The 23,027-nt window shown below is 30.7% G+C and overlaps 1 protein-coding gene, 1 long non-coding RNA gene and 1 pseudogene across 2 annotated transcripts; all 3 read left to right on the top strand.

Annotated features, from left to right (window-relative positions):
- Nucleotides 1-23,027, top strand: part of LOC149895014 (uncharacterized) — a 148,869-nt pseudogene that overhangs the window by 33,299 nt on the left and 92,543 nt on the right.
- LOC149895026 (receptor-interacting serine/threonine-protein kinase 1-like) lies at nt 18,392-22,291 on the top strand. The gene is made up of 2 exons (XM_090069340.1): nt 18,392-22,061; nt 22,207-22,291. The coding sequence occupies exon 1, from the start codon at nt 20,765-20,767 to the stop codon at nt 21,329-21,331; it is 567 nt and encodes a 188-aa protein (XP_089925466.1). The 5' UTR covers nt 18,392-20,764; the 3' UTR covers nt 21,332-22,061; nt 22,207-22,291.
- On the top strand, nt 22,395-23,027 carry LOC149895025 (uncharacterized). The gene is made up of 2 exons (XR_016445791.1): nt 22,395-22,427; nt 22,799-23,027. It is a non-coding gene; the product is annotated as an uncharacterized LOC149895025 (long non-coding RNA).

Here is a 23,027-nt window from a genome sequence, read left to right as displayed (position 1 = left end):
ACCCCCCGATTGATGATGAAAAAAAACATATAAAAGCGCGCAACGACGACGAAACGATTCTTTTTCAAAAACGACAGCAACGACGACAAGAAAGAAAAGAAAGAAAAAGAAGACTAATAATCAAACGAGCAAACGCTTTGCTCAAACGAATAAAACGAGTCGAAGATGGCGATGACGACGATGACGATGATGAACAATAGTTTGAAACAAGATTTCGATAACGACAATTGGTTGACGGAAATTGTGCAAGAAAAAGAAAAAACAAACATTTTTGAACAAACGCACGACGAATTATGGTTTGAAGAATTAAACGCTTATTTATCGTTAAAAGAGGAAGAACAACAACAACATCAACAGCGATCGAACGAACAATGCAACGAAACGGAGTTTGTAAAAATCGACAAAAAAAAATTAAAAAGACAAAACACGAGAATCAAACTCAAATTGAGAGCCATGTATCATATACCGAACATGAAACAGCGTAAAAATTTCGATCGAAACGAAATTGAATTTTTGTTGTTGCACATGATAAAAAGGACAAAAACGAATCGATAAAAGCGTTTGTTTGCGAAAACATAACGGTGTTAAAAGAGTATTTCAATTCAAACGATTTCCATAAATACTTGCAACAAATAAACGTTCATGCAACCAAGTACATGTCGTGTCTTGCGAAGAAAAAAAAAACTTGTATTATAGATTTGTTAAGATTAAAATTTGATATCGATTATATGAAATAAAAAAAAAAAAATGAACTTAAATTCCGTTTTTGATTTGTTAAAAAACATGAGAGAAAACGTGTGGCAAAGACAGCGTCTTTTTGTAAAAGACGCGGATGCTAACGATAACGACAACGATAAAGATGGAGTTGAAAATAACAACGAAGATCGAGAACCTTATTATCCTATCATGCGCGGTTTGCTCGACAAATCGTGGCTCGGCGAATCGCCTACTCAAACGGGAACAATAGCCAAACGTTTTTTTAAGAACGTAGAAACGAATTTGAGAAAATGGGAACGCTCGTTATTATCTCGTTACGCCAAATTTGATCATCAATCGAAAAAGTTAACAACGATAATGAGCGAGTTTGTAGCAAAGCAACAAGAGTACGTTATAAAAGAACACGTACCGTTGTTAAAGGCTATCGAGGATTTTTCGGTTTTTGCAAAGGAAAACGAATGGGACGAATTTTTACCGTTGATTTATCAGAGTTTTGTATTTAAAAAAGAGTTACCGTTTAGAACTGATGATGAGGTGATCGAAGTGTTTCAAACGTATCATACGAACGTGTTGCAGAATGTTCTCGTCGATAGGTTTTTGCTCGATTTTAACGCTTCTTTATGCGACACAACACACGGAATATTTGGCGTGTTTGCTCGTTTCATCATGTTTTTGGTAATGGGTTCTGTTTTGACTTCCAAAACAAAAAATTTGCCTATTTATTTGAGAGCTTTTTTTAATTTGTTCGAAAACGATTCATTCGACAAAGAAAAAATATATACGAGCGATATTTTTAAAGAATTATCGATCGAAAAAGTGGATTTGATTACTCAACCTAAAATATACATCACTCGATCGCGCGATCATGACAACGTTAACTAACGTGCAAGAACTTGTGGAGCGATGGAAAACAAACATTAAAAGCAAACTGTTTATTTTAACTCGACGAGATAAAATATATCGTTACTTGAGCGATGCGAAACAAATTAAAAACGAAACAGACGAAAAATTGCTTGTTTTGTTGAGCGATGTATTAAAAACGCAAAACGAATTTGTTTCGCTCAAAGAAATGTTAAAAGCTTGGTCAACGACGAAAAAAATAAAAACCAAAACCGATTTTGATAAAAGCGAAGCTCCGAGAAAACCGTATTCGTACGAAACAGACATGGACAGGTATAACGAACCTAGAACGTATTTTCATGCCGATTTGGCAGATATGAGAACGTTTAACGTCGACAGGAGAATATTTAGACCTAAATATTGTTTGGTAATGATCGATGGCGTTTCGAGAAAGATATATTTGCGAAGCTGTCTAAACAAAAAACCTTCTACCGTTACAAAAGCTTTTGAAAACATGTTTGAAGGAATAGAAAGAGTGTTTGACAAACGCGTTCGTTTGCAAACGGATAAAGGAGGAGAATTTTTCAATTCTCAATTTAAAAATTGGTGCAAAAAAAACGACGTCGTTCATTTTTCAAGCAAGACGGGTCATGCGTACCGTGCGGAAAGAGCTATTTATACTCTAAAGACTCTAGTAAGACGTTTAAAAATGAGCGAACAACTTAACGTGAAAAAAAATTGGGACGCGTATATTGAAGAATTGCAAGACGTCATCAATTCTACTCCTTGTTCGTATAGCGGTTTCTCACCTGTTCAATTAGATGCAAACACTGACGAAAGTAAAATAATGCGAATGAAGGATCGTGTATCAGCGCAAAAGAAGAGAAAAGCGCAATGGAAATATAACAATACGAGTAGAATAGAAAAAGAAAAGAAAGCGATTTTAAAACCGTTATCCGTGGGAACGTTGTGTTATCGAAGACAAACAAAAGCTCTCGATCAAGACACGTTTAGCAAACCTTCGACGCGAACCGAATCGTATTGGAATAAAAACGATGTTTACAAAATAACCAAAGTAGCGACAAACAAAAATCAATTGGATAATTTTTACGCTCCTACTCATCGCTATTTTATCGAACATACGATTGATAAAAGAAAATACCTCGTTCGCAGAGAAGATTTATACCCTATTACATTAAACGATGAAGACCGTTATTTTGACAACTACGAAGATTATAAAAAGAATTATCTTAATCGCATAGAACTTTAGCAAAAAAAAAATGTCTACTTATACTACGTTTCGCACTTATCGAGGAGGGAACAACGAAAGAAAATACATGAAAGAATATCGAGGATCTGGTTTAAAAAAAAAACAAAAGAAAATTCGAAATATCGTTCATCGCGCTATCAATAACGAAATGAAAAAATACAAAAAAAGAAAACAACGCGGCGGTCTACCAGTTGCTTTACCGTTGCTTGGCGGAGCCTTGTTAGAACGATATATTTATAAAAAAATCAAATCTAAAATGTAAAAAAAAAATTATATTATATTAAATGAAATACATTGTTTCAATTGTTTCGTTTTTTTTTAAAATATCAATCAATTTCCATTGGTTCTTCTTGATATTCTTCTTGTTTTATATTTTTCTGTTCAATTTCCATCGGTTCATCAATTTCCATTGGTTCCTCTTCATTATTTTCTAAAACTCGTCATAAAAAAAAAATCATTTCGTTATTGTAATATATTTCTCAATTTGAATAAATCTTCCATACAATAATTACACAAATAATAATTAAATGATAAAATTTCAATAGATGGACAATGACTACGTTCACCATCTTCAATATGCCCGCCGCAATGTCCATATTTAAAAGGTGAGACAATGTTTTCAAGTTTAGGTACGCCTAACAATTCGATATTGTAGGATAAAATATTGTTTCTATCGCAAAATCGTTTTTCGTGAATTCCACCTTTATATAGCACTACATCATTTTTACCAATATGTTTCATAAGGAATTCGTCAACATCTTTACACGATAATATTTTGGTTGTTGTGAATAACGATTTATTATTATTGAACAAATTGAGTTTTGGATAAAAAGGTAATTTATGAATAAAATTGCAGCAATATTCAAATGCGTGTCGGTATTTTGAAGAAAGATGATCGTAATCAATACAAGGTACAGCGTGTATATTGAGCATATATCCAAAAGGATCGCACATTCTTGTTAATGACACTTCTCTTATACAAGCATGAGTTTTAGAAATTTGGATCGTTTCCATATCCATTAACCACCATCTTCTTCGCAGTTCTACTTTTGAAAAAAAAATGTATTATTTTCGTTTCGTTAAAACCCACTTTACAATTCTTTTTCCGACTCTATTTAATTTGTTATTCATCGCATTATTAGTATATCTCGAATTTGTCTTTCTTTTGCAAAATTTCAATTTTTTACATTCAATTTTTCTTTTTCTAAAATTTTTTTTACTCCATTTTTTTTTATGTTTTTTTACCGGCAAAGAATTATTAACCGGCACTGAAGAAACTATTTTAAAATCGACATCATCATCATCATCTTCATCAATAATTCGTCTCGGTTTATACTTTATAATAGCCATTTTTTTAATATTTTTTTCATATTGTTTCTTCCATTATATACTATTTTTAAAAAGGTTGAATATGAATTAATATAGTGTCAAAATAAAAAAAATAAACGCTTACCTTTATTCGTTTGTTCTGTTGTATTCTCATTAATGGTGCGCATCATTTTTATATGTAAATATATTATTTATACTAGAAAAAAATAGATAAATAGACTATATAACAATAAGAATATGGTGACAAACATAGCGTTGCACGATTACTTTACTTCGGAACCGTTATTTAACGAATATTATTTGGGTGTATATTCGTTGGATGAAATACAAAATGCATTTGATTATTCGTATTTGAGTAAAAATTTTAACAGAAAAGGATGCTTTATTATATATAACAGCGATCCATCATATAAAAAAGGCGAACATTGGCGAATGTTAATGAGAATAGATAAAGATCATCTGTTTTGTTTTGATAGCTTTGGTAAACAAAGTTTCGATCAGCAAATTCCTCTGTCTTTTTTAACTTGCAACGTACTTTTTGAAAATGCAAGTTTGATAAATACAAACTCCTACATCGATAGTTTATCTGTTAATTACAACGAAATCGACACGACTTTGCAAGATTCTAAAAAAGATTTAAAATCAAACACGCAATTTTATTATTTTTCACAATTTATCAAATGCTATTCGTTGGAAAACAACATACAAAATCTTACCATTTCGTACAATCGATTGATTTATCAAAAATACAATACTGTTTTATGTGGTGGGTGGTGTGCTTATTTTGCTTCGCTTTTCTTTCAACATTTTGAAAAAATCAAACAAAATATTGACCTGTCTTATTTCAAACAAATATTGGCTTCACACTTTCAAGAAAACACCGTTTTTGATCGTCGTTTAATTTTTCAATTTAAAAACTTTATTAGAAATGTTTTTTTACAATATTGCGACGTAATAGCTAAACGTGCTTTTTTACACGATATAGAAGATAAAGAAGAAGAAGAAGAAATGTACTTACACGATTCACCGTCATCGTCTTTCGACTTCAACCCTGTTCGCGTTTTTCAAAATGAAGTTAATATTTTACAACACAACGAAAACAAAGCTTTACTTAAACAATTTGATTGGTTAAGAACAGAACAAAACATTCAAAACTCGACGTTTTTACATGAAAACGATTTAAACAAATTACCGTACTATTGGTTAAACGATTCGATCAACACTTTAAAAGAAAACGAAAAAATGATTTCGTTACAAAAAAGATTAACAGATATAGCAAGAGAAAATGACGTTTCAGAAGAAGATAAACAATTATTAACATTGTTATAAATATTTACATTATTTTTTTATTGTCTTCATGAGTCTGTTTTCTTTTTTTAATACAAATACATTTTTTTTCAGTTTAGCCAAAGTGATTTTATATTGTTCGTTTTTATCAATAAGATTTTCGTTTTCGCATAACAAATCTGTCACTTCTCTATTCAGCAAATACCTTTCGTATTTCAACGACTTTACTTTCTTCTTCAAACGTTTTATTTTCTTGATCATTTCATCTCCACTTAATAACGTATTCATTTTTTTTTTATCTAAAAAAAAAAAAAAGTTACAAAATTATATATCGTCAAATTCAAATTGTCGCCAATCAAAATCATTTCTCCATTGATGTTCCTCTTGACAATTTTCACTATTACATATATATATTTTACAACATTCACATTCATATACAATATTGTCTTTTTTTAACCACACTTCTTCGCATAATTCGCATCGCAAAATATCTTTTATCGTTTCCATAATCAATTTACGATATCGCTCTACAGTTTTAACTTTATCTTCTATAATCGACTTGGAACATAAACAAACATTATTATTTTGCATCTAAAAAAATTAAATATTATTTTTTTTACATTTTTTTATATTCAATATCAATATTACAAAAACAAAATATATTAATACATTTACAATATTTTATCATTACATTTTCAATTTGCTTTGTTTTAATTTGTTTTTCTACTTTAGTCTCTTTAGTTTCTTGATTAGCGTTCGTTTCTCGAGTAACATTTGATTTTTTCATTTCATCTTTAAATACGTCGTCATTTTCATCATCATCGTTAATTTTTCGTTTTCGCATATTTTCATTAAATATTTCCATTTTGGTTTCATTTAATGTTGTTAACCATTTATCGAATGCTATCAACTAAACTTTATCATCGTCTTATATAGGTTTTGTTTGTTATTTCACCTGTTTTTATTATTTGTTCCTAATCAATATCATCGCTTTATTATTGCACGCGTTATATTTATATAACAACGTTATATTTATATAACAACATCGATTATTTTTTCACCTGTTTATTACGTCACTTTCTTTTGTACATATTTAATTTGTTCCTAAACAATATTATTCATTGTTACTATTAACAACATCGATTGTTTTTTCACCTGTTTTTCTTTTGTACACTTTTTATTTGTTCCTAATCAATATTATTCATTGTTGTCATAGTGACATTCTATTTATTGATTCACCTGTTACATTGTTACTAAAATATAAATTAAATGATTTTTTCATTTTAATCTATATCTAACGTTAATCTAACGAAACAAGTATCAAAAAATGACTCTTGTGTGTTATACTTCGTTTTTGGAAAAATTTATGTCTGATTTAAACGAATCACATCTATTAAATAATAACATTACTATTAAACTAACATCGGATATGAAGGTGGAAAAGATTGAAAAAGCATTTTCGCTTACTATTAAAGCTGATACAATTTTAAACTGGGTACATAATAAGATTGCTAAATTAGAAGATAAGCTGATTCGTTTACGAAGCTTAATCGATAATGGTTTGATAGATGAAGAAGAGGAAATGAAAAGATATGTTGATAAACAACGAGGTTATTTTGATTTTGAACATCAGTTACGAAATGGTATGTTTTCAATTGATCAACGAACATTATTTCATTTTAATGTAACTTCACACTCGATGAAATATGCTACTATTTTTAAACAATCGAGAAAAAGGAAACACAACGAATAATACTATTTTATAACATATATTCTTTTTTAATGAAAATTAAATTTTTATTTATTATTCTCAATTATTGTTTTCACACCTTGACCAACACCAGCGCTTATCGCTCCACTTGCTGCTGCTTTTGCCGTTCCAATTGCAATCGTTCCTGCTTTAGCCGCTAAAGCTGCTTTCGTAGCAATAGCTGCTGCCGCTGCTGCTTTACCCGCAACAGCTGCTTTAGCTGCAATGGCCGCTATAATCGGTGCGATAAGAAAAGGTAATCCACCTCTTTGCATGTTTCTTCTTCTTCGTTTTTTATATCTTTTTTGTTTTGATATTTGTTTTCTTCGTATATATTTATCTCGCGAATTGTTAATCATCGTTTATATTAATTGACTTCTTCGTGCTACTGCCCAATCTAATGCTTTTTTTCCATATGTTGAAGATAAAAACTGATCACCGGCAATCTTTCCCAATCGAATAAGTTTTTGAATTTTTTCACCTCTCCCTCGTTGTTTTCTGTTTTTTATTTCTGCGTACTCGTCGTCGTCGTCGATACATTATTATAGTTGATTTTTTATATTTTTTCCGTTTTATATAATAAATTAGTCAAAAAATATCATCTTTTAACTAGCTTTTAACGAGTTAGGTGAATATGTTATTTCTTCGTGTAAACCCGTTCCATTTTGAATATATTCCGTTGGTACATACACGCCAATTATTACTTGTCCAGTAAAATTTTCATGAAATTTTAACGTAATTTGAAAAGCACTACTTCCTGTCATAATTTGAGGAGGAGCGTTTTGAACAGAATTATAATCACTCGTCATATCAAACACTAATGGTTGATCGTAATTGTATTCTGGATTAAAATATTCACGCATGCTTGGAATAAAAGTATCGTTTTGGTCATGAAAAGCAGATACTAAATTATCAATATTTGATGTTGAAGAAAGTCCGCCATTGTGCCAACTTGCATACATACGATACACTTGACAACGAGTTAAAAAATCCCTCATATCAAATTGAATCACATCACCCGGATTGCTGTCATAACTTCGTCTACAATTTGAAAACGATACTTGCGATATAACTGCTGTAGATATATCACGCAATGTCATACAATTTTTATTTTGATGTTCTAATTGATCTTTTCGATAACAAGAAATAATAATAGTATTTCCCAACCAATTGGAAACTTTATTATTTCCCATGTCAATAGTAAACTCATTTCTATTATTGACAACATTATCAATTGTTTCCAAATGCTGCATACGAAATAATGTATAAGGTTTATCTGGATTAGACATCATCAAAGCCGTTTTTTCTACAACCAACGTAGGATTTATTTTGTGATTTAACATATACAAACACGGATCTTCCATTTTTAAACCAATATTAGCCAAACTTGTAACTTCTCCATCAGTAATAGGAAAAATATGTTCCATCAATTTTTCGTATTTATTTTCAAGATATATTTCCAATGCAAATTTCTTTCTTCCAATAAATTCATCTATTTCAAATATTTCATTCAATAGCTTTAAAGGTATAAGAAAATACATTCCGTTACCGCATGCTTTTTTATTATATCTATCACACAAAATTGTTTGATAAACAGGAGCATCACCAGTAAGCGCACGAATATTAGCATTTGTACCTTTACTTTCTGTCACTGTTGGATGTTTAGCAAAAAATTCTTTAACATCTTTATCACCATAACTAACACTACCCATTTGCTGATCTAAATTCGTTTCACGATACTTTTTTTTGTAATTTTTCTTATAAGTTAACGCTTTCATACGAGACAAAAATTCTGACGGAACAAAATTATTGCTGCAATGTTCTTGATTTTTCGCCAAATTTGTAAACAATTTAATTCCTTTTATCCAATAAAATATGAAATCTTCCCGCATACAAAACTTTTTCATTAATGCCTCATCAGCATGTCCATCTGTCATATTAAAAGATGTATTACCGTTTACATTTTTTAATATTCGCAATTTAAAAGCAAGACATATTTCACTTAATTTTATATGATCGACAGCCTCCCATTCGAAACGAAATTTTATATCACGAGTTGTGTTATTATTAGGATATATTATTTGCGTAGTAGACTTTATTATTTCTTCTTGAACTCCTGTTGTATTAAAACCAGTCCATTTTTCACTCAATCTTTCTTGCCATTCTTTAGATAATTTTCCTGAAAGAGCTTGTTTTAATAAATCTCCTTCTTCTTTTGTATTAATTAAACTCTCTTCAAGAGTAGCAGGATTATCGTTAGGACTATAACGATCTTCCAAATTTCTTTTGCGTAACTTACTTTCTGTAGACATTTTTTTTTATAAATAAACAATACAACATTAACAAACTCTTTATATATATTTTTAATTAAGAATATACATCAATTAGAATCGCTTTCAGAATCGCTTTTAAACACGTCTTTTTTTTGCTTTTTAACGTCTTTCAATGCTTTCTTATAACCTTTTTGTAACCATTCTTTTTTTCGATTTTTATCAGGTCTTTTACAAACAACGGTTCTTAAAGCACACGTTCGACACATACCCTCAACATTTACAGCTTCAACATTTTCTAAACATACGTTACACAATATACTTTTTCGAGATCTCTTTTTATCTTTTCGCACTTCGTCTTCACTTTCATTGTTCTCATCTTCACTTACGTCATCATTATTTCGTTTTTCATTTCGCATCTTTGTTTTTCTTTTACGTTGTTTATTTTCTTCATTAGTACAACTCTCTTTCTCTTTCTCTTTCTCTTTTTTTAACGATTCGAGTTTATCGTTCATTTCTTTTATTCTTTCATTCATTTCTTTTTTATTTTCTTCTTTAATTTGTTGTAAATAACCATTTATTTGTCTCATTTTTTGATTATTTATCTCATTATATATATGTCGAATCTCATCATGAGATTTTTTCGATTTCGCAATAAATCTATTAGCATACGCTTTAATATGACTCATTTTTTATTAATAACTTCAACTTCAACAATAAATAGCGGTTTAAATTTATCATCTTCGAAAATTAACGGTTCTTTATTCGAATTTAATAACGTGCATTTTATTTTTTGAAGCGACGTTATTCGATTTAAAATAAACGTTCTCGTTACACCGTCAAGTTGAGGTTTTCTATTGTTGTTCGTAACATGAATATAACCCTCTCTTTCATAATATTCATTCATATCAAAAGAACAAACGATATTTTCAACAGGTTTGTTATTTAAAAAAACCATTTGAGATAATGCATTTTCAAACTGAACATGTACCATTTTATCATCTTCGTGAGGAAAATTCAAAACGTTATTCGGCATAAAAAATATTTGTTTAACGAAACATTTCACTATATTTTCGCCATATCTTTGCAAACATTCGCTTATAGATTCCATCTCCACTCCCAACAAAAAAGGATTGACTTCACTACTTTCATTATTGTCTTCTCCATTCCATTTCTTATGTAAAATAAAAACATCTTTCAAACCACTGGCATCCATTGTAATACAAATATTGGATCGATAGGATAATTATATACTAATTTTTCATTTTTTGAATTCAATAATGTACAACTAAATGATGAAAAATCAACCGTATCTTTTACTTGAAAATAACGCATTTGCCCTTCTAAAAGAGGTTGATAATTGTTTAACAATGAAATGTTTGTTCTTTTATCACCTTTAACTAAATATTGATTTAAATCAAACGACGCCACTACATGTTCAACCTTTATATTGTTTAAATAAACATCACATTTCTCCGCCATATTAAACGTAACATGCACCCAACGTTCATCTTCAGAAGGAAAATTAAGAGCTTCTGTTGGAAAAAAATAAATGTAAGTTAATACGCAACGATAATATTTTTTATTTATATTTCTTTGTTGAATTTCATTAACTACTGAATTCGATAATCTTAATGAAAAAGGATTACTCTCGTTTTGCAAACTATTATCATCACGATGAATAATCATAGTTTCAAACACATTTGTCAATTTTTTATTTTTAATTCTTTCATCTCTAGGCTGATACACTATTAAATGAACTCCTCTAATAGGATAACTTTCTTTCCAATTATCAATAATAGTACCGTCATATCTTCTTTGAACAAGCGGTTGTTGATATATATCAGTGGAATAAAATGTAAGTTGTTGAATAGCATCATCCGTTAATATATTCTTTTGTCCTTGACACCAACGATAATAATTCGTTTTATTTTTAGTAGGAATTTCTTTTCTCCACAAACCTAAACATACCAAAGGTAATTTTACTGAAGAAGAATAACTTTCTTTTATTTGTTCACAATATAACCACACTTCCAAATTGTTCTTTTTATCATTCATGTACGGTTTAAATTTAACTGATTTAAAATCTCCATTTAATAATGAAACATAGTCATCATTATACTTTAATGAGTATTTAAAATTTCCCACTGGATTTTTAAGAAATTCAATTATGTTATACACAACACTTTTATCAATTGCTTCTAAAGAAATATCATCATATAACGGAGGACACCATTTTAAATTATCTTTTTCACTCCATTGCAGAGTCCAACGATCTTTACACATTACTTTCAAATATATATTATTCTTATAATCTTCAAAACTTAATCCATTTAACACCATATTCGTTTTTCCATCCATTAATCCTTGTTTAAAATAATCTAATATTTGTGGCGATCGTATAGGAAATATACTCTGTTCTGTTGTTTGAAACCATGGAATAGTTAGATGTGATACAATAGTATCTTTATTCGCCGACACTTCTAAATACGAATAATCTGCTTTGTTTACAACTCTATTATTCTTCAATCTTATACACGACATACCAAATAAAAAATCTTGAATACGAGGAGGAAAACAAGGCGTATATTTCCAATACATCTTATCTGGATACAACAAATGTTGCCACTCTTGTAATAATCTCTCTATTTCTACTTGTTTATCTTTAATTCGATCGTTATCTTCACCGTATAAATATTCGTACATCGTTTCAATCAACAAACATTCGTTAGGAATTCCACTGCTATGACCTTCTTGAATAATATTGTTTCCAAACCAATACCTCATATCGGTTAAATGTTTATTTTTATTAAACTTATAATAATATTTTACACCAGTCGGATTTATAGATCTTTGAATGCACTCTTCAAAAAATCTTGCAAACGGTGTTGGTACAAATATAGGATATGAATATCCAGTTTTAGGATCTTCACCAAACACATGACCAATATTAGAAACACGAACAGTAATTTTAATTTCATTTACATCACCGCTTTTTTTATATTTATCAGAATCTCGAGGTTCGATTTTTATCGAAAACAAATATGTAAATTTCCTTCGATCAGGATCAATCATATCTAAAACGGTACTGTCTTTTGGATTATTATCATGTTCCACAAAAAACAAAAATGGTAAATTATGATATTCAGACGGATCTCTTAAAACATATTTTCCATTCTCAAACTTTTCATATCCTTGTCGAGCAAAATTATGAAGATTATCATACATACTTAGTTTATCATCATATTGAAAACTAATATATTGATGAAACGGAAATACTTTATAAATACTAGCCTGAGAATGAGTAGGAATAAAACTAAAATCCATCACACTTTTTACAACTTCGGGTGTCGTAGTAGGTAAAGGAGTTGGAAGAGGAAAATAATATTGATTATAAATAAATGTCTGCTTCACATCGTATTTATCACTTTCCGGTTCGTTTACTATTCTCACATCTTTACCCTTCGGCATTACATCATACCAAAAGAAATTTTGTGGTCTTAACCCTCGCATTTTTAAATTAATCTCTGCTCGATTTTTATCCGTCACCATCTCGCAAAAATTTCTTTCTCTTGAAATGTAACTTTCATTTCTCAAAGGACTAGCGGATATTCCACTACAAAACGAACCATTCCAAAATTTAAACGGTAAATATGAATTTGGAATCAACGGAAAATTCATGTTCCACCAATTTTTATCAATATCACTTCGTAAATCATTCCACTTAACCCACTTTGTACCATCATTCATAAATGTTCTTTTCATAAATACATTATCATCATCATTCCTTTTCAAATATTCATCATTTACTAACTGTACAATACTGTGATATATATTAGGTTTTCTCCGCACGTCTTCTCGAAAATCAATAACTTTTAAATTCCAACCATGTACGATACACACCTTTTCAGTAATCCAATCTAATATCACTGGTTCTTCATTCAATCCAATCCGAGAATAAAATTCATAATTATTATTATTATAATACTCTTTTACCTTTTGAATCCACGGATCATTTGTTCTATCTTCTTCTTTTTCCATTAAAGATAAATTAGTGGGAATTAACATAGATTGTAAATGAATTATAGAATCTCTCTTCAACATATTTCGAGTCACACTTTTTCTAAAATCTACAAAAGGTAAAGTAAATTCATTCGTCACATTGAAAAGATTTTTCGTTGATGAAGAATCACCACGAATTTCGGAATAATAATAATGTGTGGCTTCATATAACGAATCATCTAACACTTCTTCCCACAACATTTTCAAACAAAAAAATAATATTATATTAATCAATTGAATATATAATATATTCTCACTTATATTTATATATTATTCTTTCTTTAACAGATACTATTTCAAATGCTATAAAAAAGCGTTATTTTCTTCATTTTAAACGGTGTTTTTTCATTATTTTACTAACACGTCCGCATATATATCCTTGCATTTTTCTCCCATCTGATTGGTCAATTTTTCTGCAATCTGATTGGTCAATTTTTCTTTTGTTTACTTTTCTCTGCAATCTGATTGGTCGGTTAGTTTTTTTGTTTACTTTTCTCTGCAATCTGATTGGTCGGTTTGGGACCCCCCGCAACGGTTTGTTTACTTAAGGGCCGTCGTTTGTTTACTTAAGGGCCGTTTTCTCTATATATACCGGTGCAAACGTTAATCTGTCATTTGGGCGAAAGCCCCAAAGGAGATCGGACGGCGAAGCTCTACTCAAATTTTTTCCAAAATGGCGTCGAAGGAAGGTGACTTTGTTGTTCATTTTATTTTTTCTTTATTTGTTAAAATGCGCGGTTTAGTACATTTAGAGCCTGGGAACTAGTAAAAGTGAGCATTTTTAATATATTTTAACGGTGTTTTTTTCATTATTTTACACGGTGTTTTTTACGTTTTTAAACGGTGTTTTTTAATTATATATTTTATACATATATTTGTTAAACGCATATTTTTATTCATTTTTTTCTATAATGGAAGCTGTTTCAGATGTATTTTTATTTTTCAGCTATTCTCTATTCATACATTTGTATACAGAGGATGAAAACGTGCAATTGAGGCGGTCGTGCATTCTGATTGGTTGTTTCAAATTCATCACGTGATCATGACGTTGTTCGTTCCAATCGCATCATCGATGACGTCATCATATCGTCACGTTCCAATTGCATCATCGATGACGTCATCATATCGTCACGTATGGACGTCACAATCATGTTGGGGAGTCGTGCTTGCACGACGTCATGATCACGTGATGAATTTGAAACAACCAATCAGATTGCACGACCGCCTCAATTGCACGTTTTCATACTCTGTATACACATCATCAGGTGGGCAGTATATAAACTATGAGATATTAGAAAAATATATATTTTTTTTTTATCTTTGACACACTGCCCACCCGCCCATGACGTCATCAGATCTGATGACGTCATGGGCGGGTGGGCAGTGTGTCAAAGATAAAAAAAATATATATTTTTCTAATATCTCATAGTTTATATACTGCCCGCCCACCCTCTGTAATTAACTACAAAAATCTTTGTCAGTTATATGTTTACTACCTTGGTGGTCATGTTCCTGCTATAAAATTTCATCAGCCAGGAGCTTGCCATGCAGCAAGGTTTATGGCTGATGCAATTTATTTGCTTGCATTAGAAATGACAAATAACATCTCAAACATCATGAATGAAAAGGAGAAGATGGTTAAAACAGCTTCTTTATTTATATCTTTAACATACTGTCCTTGGTTTTTCAAAAGCTCTCTTAGTATTAAAGCACCAGTTAAAGATTTAGCAGCATTCAAAGAGGTGTTTGATTTAAGTAAGGAATATCCCGAGTTTTCTCAATCGATACTGAAAAGCATGCAAAATCATACCTGATATTTAAGTCAGCAGCTTGTTGTAATGGCTTTAGTTGATGATGATGTTGAAAAAGATGAGAAGAAGAATATACTCCAAAAACTGTTACAGTTTCCTGTTCCTGAAGTATTCATGAAGGGTAAACCTAAAATGCCTGTAATCACATCGTCTACTACACTATCAAATTTAGTTGGTGATCAAAGCTGGAATTTTCTTTTGCCTAGCCAAGGTTACCCATGACCAGGTTAAGTTAGCTGCACAAGGGGACTTGACTGTTTTAGACAACTTTAAGTTTTTTGTTAAAAATATGGTAGTCACCAATGATTGTGCAGAAAGAAATATAAAACTGATCCAAGACTTTATTATGTCATACCGAAATGAAGATATGAAGCAGAATGTTTTGTTGGTTGCAAAAAACCACAGAAAAACGTTGAATAAAAATCTGACTAAAACCCAGCTAAATCAGATTTGAAGTGCTTGTGATATTTGTTCAACATTTCTTTCCACAATTCTTCAACACATGCAACATATATTTCACATAATTTTTAGGTTGGCAGACGATCCCATGGCTCAGAATCAGGTCAAGTTTTTTGTTTGCCGTCGAATTGTTACGGAAAAAATTAAATAAAACTAGACACGAGGTAGATTAAAGTAAATATTACGAGGTAGATTAAAGTAAATATTAACATGGATCTATTTTTAAATAATTGTGATAATAATTTCAATTTGAACAGTTCTGAGGAAAGCTCTGACGAAAGCTCAGAGGAAAGTGTAACTTCAAAAGGTTATTTTAGACAGATTAATTTATTAAAGATCTAGATTATAGTTTTTGTGACATAACAGATCATGGGCGTAACATGTGCATCAGCCTTGGAACAATCCATTTTTTAAACTTGGCAGACAGTTATCCAGAAACAAAGCGGGAATACAGTGGAGTGAATCGCTTCCTAAATTCTAGTGTCTTCAAAGGGGTTTTGCCAAATGGTGATATGGTTGATCGTGACTGGCTTGTTTATTCTCCAGCCAAGACATTTGTCTTCTGCTTTCCCTGCATTCTGTTTTCATCTGACCGGTCACAGTTGTCTGGCTCAGGATTTAAGGATTGGAAGAATACGACACAATACATAAAATCCCATGAAATCAGTGCAAAGCACATACAATCAGTTCTCACACTATGTCAAAGAAGTGTTGCTGCTGGGAGAGTTGACGAGCAATTGCACAACAATATGTTGGAGCAGCGCAATTACTAGAGAAATGTCCTGTCACGCTGTGTTGCAACTATTACTTTTCTTTGTGTGAGAGAGGTCTTCCTCCTTCGAGGTAGCAATAAAGTTGTTGGCTCCAGAGAAAATGGGAATTATTTGGGCATCTTATAGCTGATTGGTCAATTTGATCCATTTTTGTCCCAGCACATCTGTACTCATGGCAATCGCGGACGCGGTCACACATCATATTTATCAAAAACAATCTGTGAAGAATTAATTGCAATGATGGGTGAACAAGTTATGGGTTTCATAAAGGATGAGATTTCAAAGTCACGGTATTTTTCAGTTTCAGTAGATTCCACTCCTGATATTACCCATTGTGACCAGCTGACCATCATTCTTCGTTATATTAATATGGTGGATTACCAGCCTGTGGAGCGTTTTTTGACATTTATCAATATATCCAGTCACACAGGGCAGAATCTTGCTGACGCACTGCTTCAGTACTTGTCAGGTCAAGACATCGACTACAAAAATTGCCGTGGTCAGACATATGATAATGCCAGCAATATGTCTGGTAAATATATTGGAATGCAACAAATCCTGAAAAACAAAAACAGTTTAGTGGACTACATTCCTTGTGCTGCCCACTCGTTGAACCTAGTTGGCCAGTCAGCTGTGGATTGTTGCGTTGAAGCAGTTTCATTTTTTAACATATTGAATCGCCTGTATACTTTCTTTGTAGCATCAACACATCGTTGGGATGTCATGATGACCCATGTTAAAAACCAACCAGAATGCCTTGTTCCAAAATACCCATCAGATTCCCGGTGGTCTGCTCGAGGTGATGCTGCAAAAGCAGTGTTCAAGGGGTACCACCAATTACAAAGCGCTCTTCAGGAGATCTCAGGGGATTGTAATCAGAATGGTAGCACAAGGAATGAAGCGGGTTCATTGGCCAAACACATGGATACTATTGAAGTTGCCCTATTGTGTGAACTTTGGGAATGACATTCTGCAGAGGTTCAACATTAATAGCAAGTTATTGCAAAGTTCTACATTCGAATTAACTCCAGCTATTGGTCTGCTGAAGAGCTTGCATATATTTTTGGATGAATGCCGAGAGAAGTTTGATTATAATCAGAAGGCAGGTGATCGCTGTGGCAACAGCACATATAAATCTGAAAGTCGAAGACAACCAAAGCGTAAGAGACAAATCAATGATGGAGATGCCGCAGATGCTATGGAAGGGATGTCAAGCCAGCAAAACTTCAAGGTCAATACCTTTTATGTCATCATCGATCAGCCGAAAAATGAATTAAAGAAACACATTAAAGCTTACTCAATTGTGCTGCAGAGATTCGGAGTTCTGACTGAGTATGACTCCATGACCGATGAAGATATTAACAATGCTATTAAAGGAATGGTTACTGTGTACTCGAAAGACCTTTGTTCTGATTTTCCAACAGAATTTCGACAATTTATATGCTGGTATAAAGAACAGAGAAACTGTGAAGAAGGATCAAGTGCACAGAATCAAGTTGATTCAAGTGCTCAGAAGATGTTTAAAATGCTGCACAATTCTGGCGTATATCAAGCATTTCCAAATTCTGAAATAGCACTCCGGATCTACTTATGTCTGATGTCAACCAATTGTTCAGGAGAACGTTCGTTTTCTCAATTGAAAAGAATTAAAGATACAAAATGATCAACAATGGCTCAACGGCGTCTTTCTGTACTTTCACTTCTGTGTATTGAAAGTGACTTGCTCAACAAGGTCAACTTCAAAGAACTAATTTACAAATTTGCAGTTATAAAAGCGCGAAAATTTTAAATTATGTAGGTTTTGCCTAATAAATATTCTTTTTTAAATTTTACTTTTCTTCTTTTTGTGGGAAAGTCCGTATTATCTGTATTTTCAGGCCACTTATTAAAATGTGCCTTAGGGCCAACAAAGCCTTAATCCGGCACTGGACTTAATTGAAAGTACATTTCTATTGTTCCTATAAGTTAAGATTAAATCTTCTGCGGCTGAAAATTCAGCCACTTATAGACTAAAAATTGCTTCTGCGGCTGAAAATTAACGCATGCGCAAGTATTCAAATTAATTTACTTCATTTTCTTAACTTAAATATCATTGTGAGATATCTTTTAGGAATTTGAAGAGAATTTGAAGATAATTTAAAAAATACAATGAGCGACCTATCGATTGGAAAATCTTTTGAGAATTTTGAAGAAGCGGATATCTTCATCTCTAATTTCTGTAAAATTAATTTTCATCCTGTGAGGCAAAGACACAATGTGACGGTTGCAGCTTACAACAAAAAGTTAGAACTTTTTTAAATAAATGGATAGGGTTTTAAAGGATTTTAGGCCTAATAAAGCCTATGTTCATATACTTCAACTTAAGGATTTTAGGCTTAATAAAGCCTATGTTCATATACTTCATTTACTTATTATTTAAAATTTTCAAATACCAAGTTGTTATATATCTTTGGAAAGAGCTTAATATCAATAAATCAAATGTGAAAAAATTTCACAAAAACTTATGACGTTTTTAGTGACTAATTTCTGATATTTTTGTTGATTAACCTCAAAAATTGTTTTTTTTCTCACTAAAATTATTATAACTTTTTCAATTCTTATGTAAATGCTTACAACTAGGTACGTAACATAAAAATTTTAAATTGACTAAACAGTAAAATGTTATATATCTTTAGAAAGCCCTACAGTACAGTATTTTAATAGCAAAAATAATTATAAAAATTGAACAATTCAACAAAATGTTATGAGGTTTTTAGTACCGATTTTGTTATATATGGTTTTAAATTACTATAACTTTATCAGTTGTTATCTAAATGACTATAACTTGGTATCAAAAGATGGTGCAGGAGTAGACTACAAATTTTGTTTACTTCAAACCATTGGTATATACGGGGGGCTGGAGCAGGATCCAACCACCATCTTTACCCCTAATAAATGAGAATTTCATTTAATAAAATTGTTTTTGTTTTTCTCTTTAAATTTGTAGTTTACCTATGCTAGAAGTTGTATTAATTTGCATAAATACAACTTCTTTTTAAGTTTTATTAATCCTGACTATTGCTAAATATGGGTGTATATTGCGATGGTTAATCACACATACTTTCAAAAAGAATTCATTTTTATAGATATTGTTTGCTTTAATATTGAAAAGTCAAACTAGTATATATTATTATTATTATTATTATGTCAGGTCAGGTTATCCTGCTACTGGTAACATGTAATCCAGTACAATCTTCATCATGTTAACTTTAAAAAAGACAGTTGTAAAACATTGCTTCAACACTTTTATAATGACATTTAAATGTCATTATAGAGAACCATCCAAACCACACAAGTGTGGAAAAATTGATGTAAAACATACCAAAAAAAATAAATAACTAGATTTTAATAATTTACAAAAAACATGAGTGGTGCATGGACTAAGAGAGTAGGTAAAGGCGGAGAGGGCATGCTTCCTCCACCCTTTGAATTGAGCTGTTTCATAATTCAGGCATTCGCTTATTATCGCTATATTACTATTCGCTATATTATTATTCGCTATATTATTATTCGCTATATTATTATTCGCTTATTATTCGCTTATTATTATATTATTTATTTATCTCTATGTGCTTAGCTATACAGTTACATATCAAATTAAAATATTAAATACATTAAACCTTACAAAATATATCATTAACGTCTATACTAAAGTTTGTTTGGTTTTGAATTAGGTGTACTTAAAGTTGGAAATGAATTGATCTGACTCACAATATCCATGAACTATATACGCATGAGCTTCTTTTAGTATTTAATACCTTTTTATCTGCGGTTTTTCCTAAACATAATGTCTTTTTGCAGTTACACTCAACATATGTACCCATTCTATTTATAGTGGAATATATTAAAGGAATGGAGAGAAGTATTGCTCATTATGAAGTTTCTGAGTTGCCATTAAACTTCAGTGATAAAATTGGAGAAGGGTCTTCTGCAAATGTCTTTAAGTTGACTTTAAGAAATTAACAAAGGGCTGTTAAAGTTATCAAGACACAATTTTCGCAACATAAGGTTTATTCAATTGCAACAAAGCTTAGACAGTTAAAACACAAAAATGTTGCACAAAAAGGTTTAAGGGATATTCTACAAGACCAACTGCACTTATTTTTGAATTATGCTCTATAGAAATCTGCAATGTACAGACATCAAATTTATCTCAAATGGTTCAACATTTAAATGAACAAAATGATTTTTCTTTTCTCCAGAGATTGAATTTTATTTATCAGTCATCTAATTGTATCATGTACTTACATGAAAATGGGATTGTTCATAAAGATATCAAACCTTCTAACCTGCTTGTAACTGGCACAACAAAAGATATAACTATCAAAGTTAGCGATTTTGATGATTTTGTAGATATTAAGGAGACAAATGCCTTGTCAATGACAAAACAAAAAATAAATGGTATGACTTTAGCTTATACATCTCCTGAAATTATTAAATGTGAAGTTGAAGCACCAAACCAAAAATCTGATATCTATGCACTTGCAATCACTGCATTTGAGATAATTTCTGACTTTTCATCAGCCTGGCATGGTATCATACCTGTGCTGAAGGATATACTTTTAATGAATGCCATAGTATCTGGTAAAAGACAAAAAGTGAATCATCTTTTTACTCTTTATGGTGAAGAGAACATAAATCTCCATAAGTTTATAAACCTAATTCAACAAGGTTGGCAAGATAATCCTTCTTTACGACCAACAATATCTGTGGTATTTGTTTAGATTTTTTAATAATCATTTGTCTAATTATAAAAGTTAAAAAAATATTTACTCCAGGCTTAAGTTATTGTATTTTAGTGGACAGAAAGTTTAACCCATATTATGGATTTTGTTATGGTAAGACTTCTTGTGACAATTTTAAATATTGTTTTATTAGCATTATTGAAATAGATGAAATTAAAATTGTATTAGTTTTTTGGGATTTATCAGGGAAGTTTTCAGGAAATTACTCTATATAATCTGAGTTTTTTTTAAATTTTACAATCTAGTATTAAATGCCTTGTATTCACAGGATGTTACAAGTGATCACTGTTTTGGAGCTAAAGAAGAAACAGAAGTATTTTTTTTTTTCTTAATCTATATCTTTGCATTTTGTCATGTAAGTTTATTTAGAAACCTGCTTCTCTTGTATTCAATACACTGTAAGAATATCATTTAAAAACAATGTGTTTGTGCTCCAAAGAAAAATTCTGCATGTGAACTCTAAACAGGAAAGTTGGTTACAGGTTTTTACTGCATGTTCATTACAGCACAGCCGTATATTATTTTTTCAATCATCTCAAAACTCAACAGCTTTTATAAGTTATTTTTTTAGTTAATTTGTAAGGAATGCTTTAACTGTTGATCTCAAAATATTGATTTCAAAAAATATTTTTTTGTAATAGTCAACAGTTTTCAGTTATTGTGTCGATGAAAGTATTGGTCATAGATCAATTTTAGATTTTTCTTTTGAGTAAGTTTTTCTTTGTAGTAAGATTTTGTTATATTTGAACATAAATCCTACTGTTTATATTTACAGCTGGATAACCAAGTTGTTTTCTTTAACCTGGATATTTTTGTATACTATACTCTCTCAACATGTTAAAAAATTTTTTCAGACAATTTTTCTTACATGATCCTTATCCAGCTTTATCTGGTAAAGTAAATCAAGCATCTAAATCCTCTTCAGCTTGTAGTGAAACTGTAAGTTAATTATCTGTGTGAATTTTATTCAAATTTAGTTTTCATAATAGCTTTCTTTAATCTGATGAAATCATCAAATCTAAATCTTTTTTTTAAGAGAGTTGACTTCATGGTGAATGAAGATCTACCAACTCAGGTAAAACATTTTTCATTCTGAAATCATGGGTTTGATGCTATTTTTTAATTTCAAGTTAAAATTTCAAATTCAAAAGAATTTATTAAATTTATCTCATTATCAAATGAATAATAGAAGAGTATGCTGATGAGCCATTCTAATTTTAATATTAATAGGTAATTAAATTATAATCTTTTAAGTTTATATATTGGACTTCAAGTACTTTTTTAAATAAAAGAATTCTGTTAGTCAGTGAGTAATTGTAGATTTTGCATAAAATACATTTTTGTTTTTAAAAAATAATAACTTTTATTGATATTGTTTTTTTATTTTTTAAGATATGAAATAGCAATAAAACTTAGATAATTTTTTAGTAAAGATAATTTTTTCAGATGGATGTTGAAAATGACTCTGCACTTTGTCTTGACTCAGATATTAGTATATCAGAAACAGATATTAGTTTCAGCAGCCAAATATATGAAGACGTTTCAACCAATCTTGAAGTTGTAAGTAATAGATTTTTATTAATATGCTCGTGAAGAGCAAATAAGAACAAGTTTACCCTTAAGTTCTATTTAAAGTTTGATCCTGGTAGTTGCACCAAAATTGTTAATTTGTTTT

This window comes from Hydra viridissima, unplaced genomic scaffold (genome assembly GCF_058129835.1).
Source record: "Hydra viridissima isolate aposymbiotic clone 2 unplaced genomic scaffold, HvirCarnegie_v1 scaffold_1, whole genome shotgun sequence".
Taxonomy (NCBI): Eukaryota; Metazoa; Cnidaria; class Hydrozoa; order Anthoathecata; family Hydridae; genus Hydra; species Hydra viridissima.
Note: the sequence above shows the minus strand (reverse complement) of the source record. Positions and strands in the feature narration are given on the sequence as shown.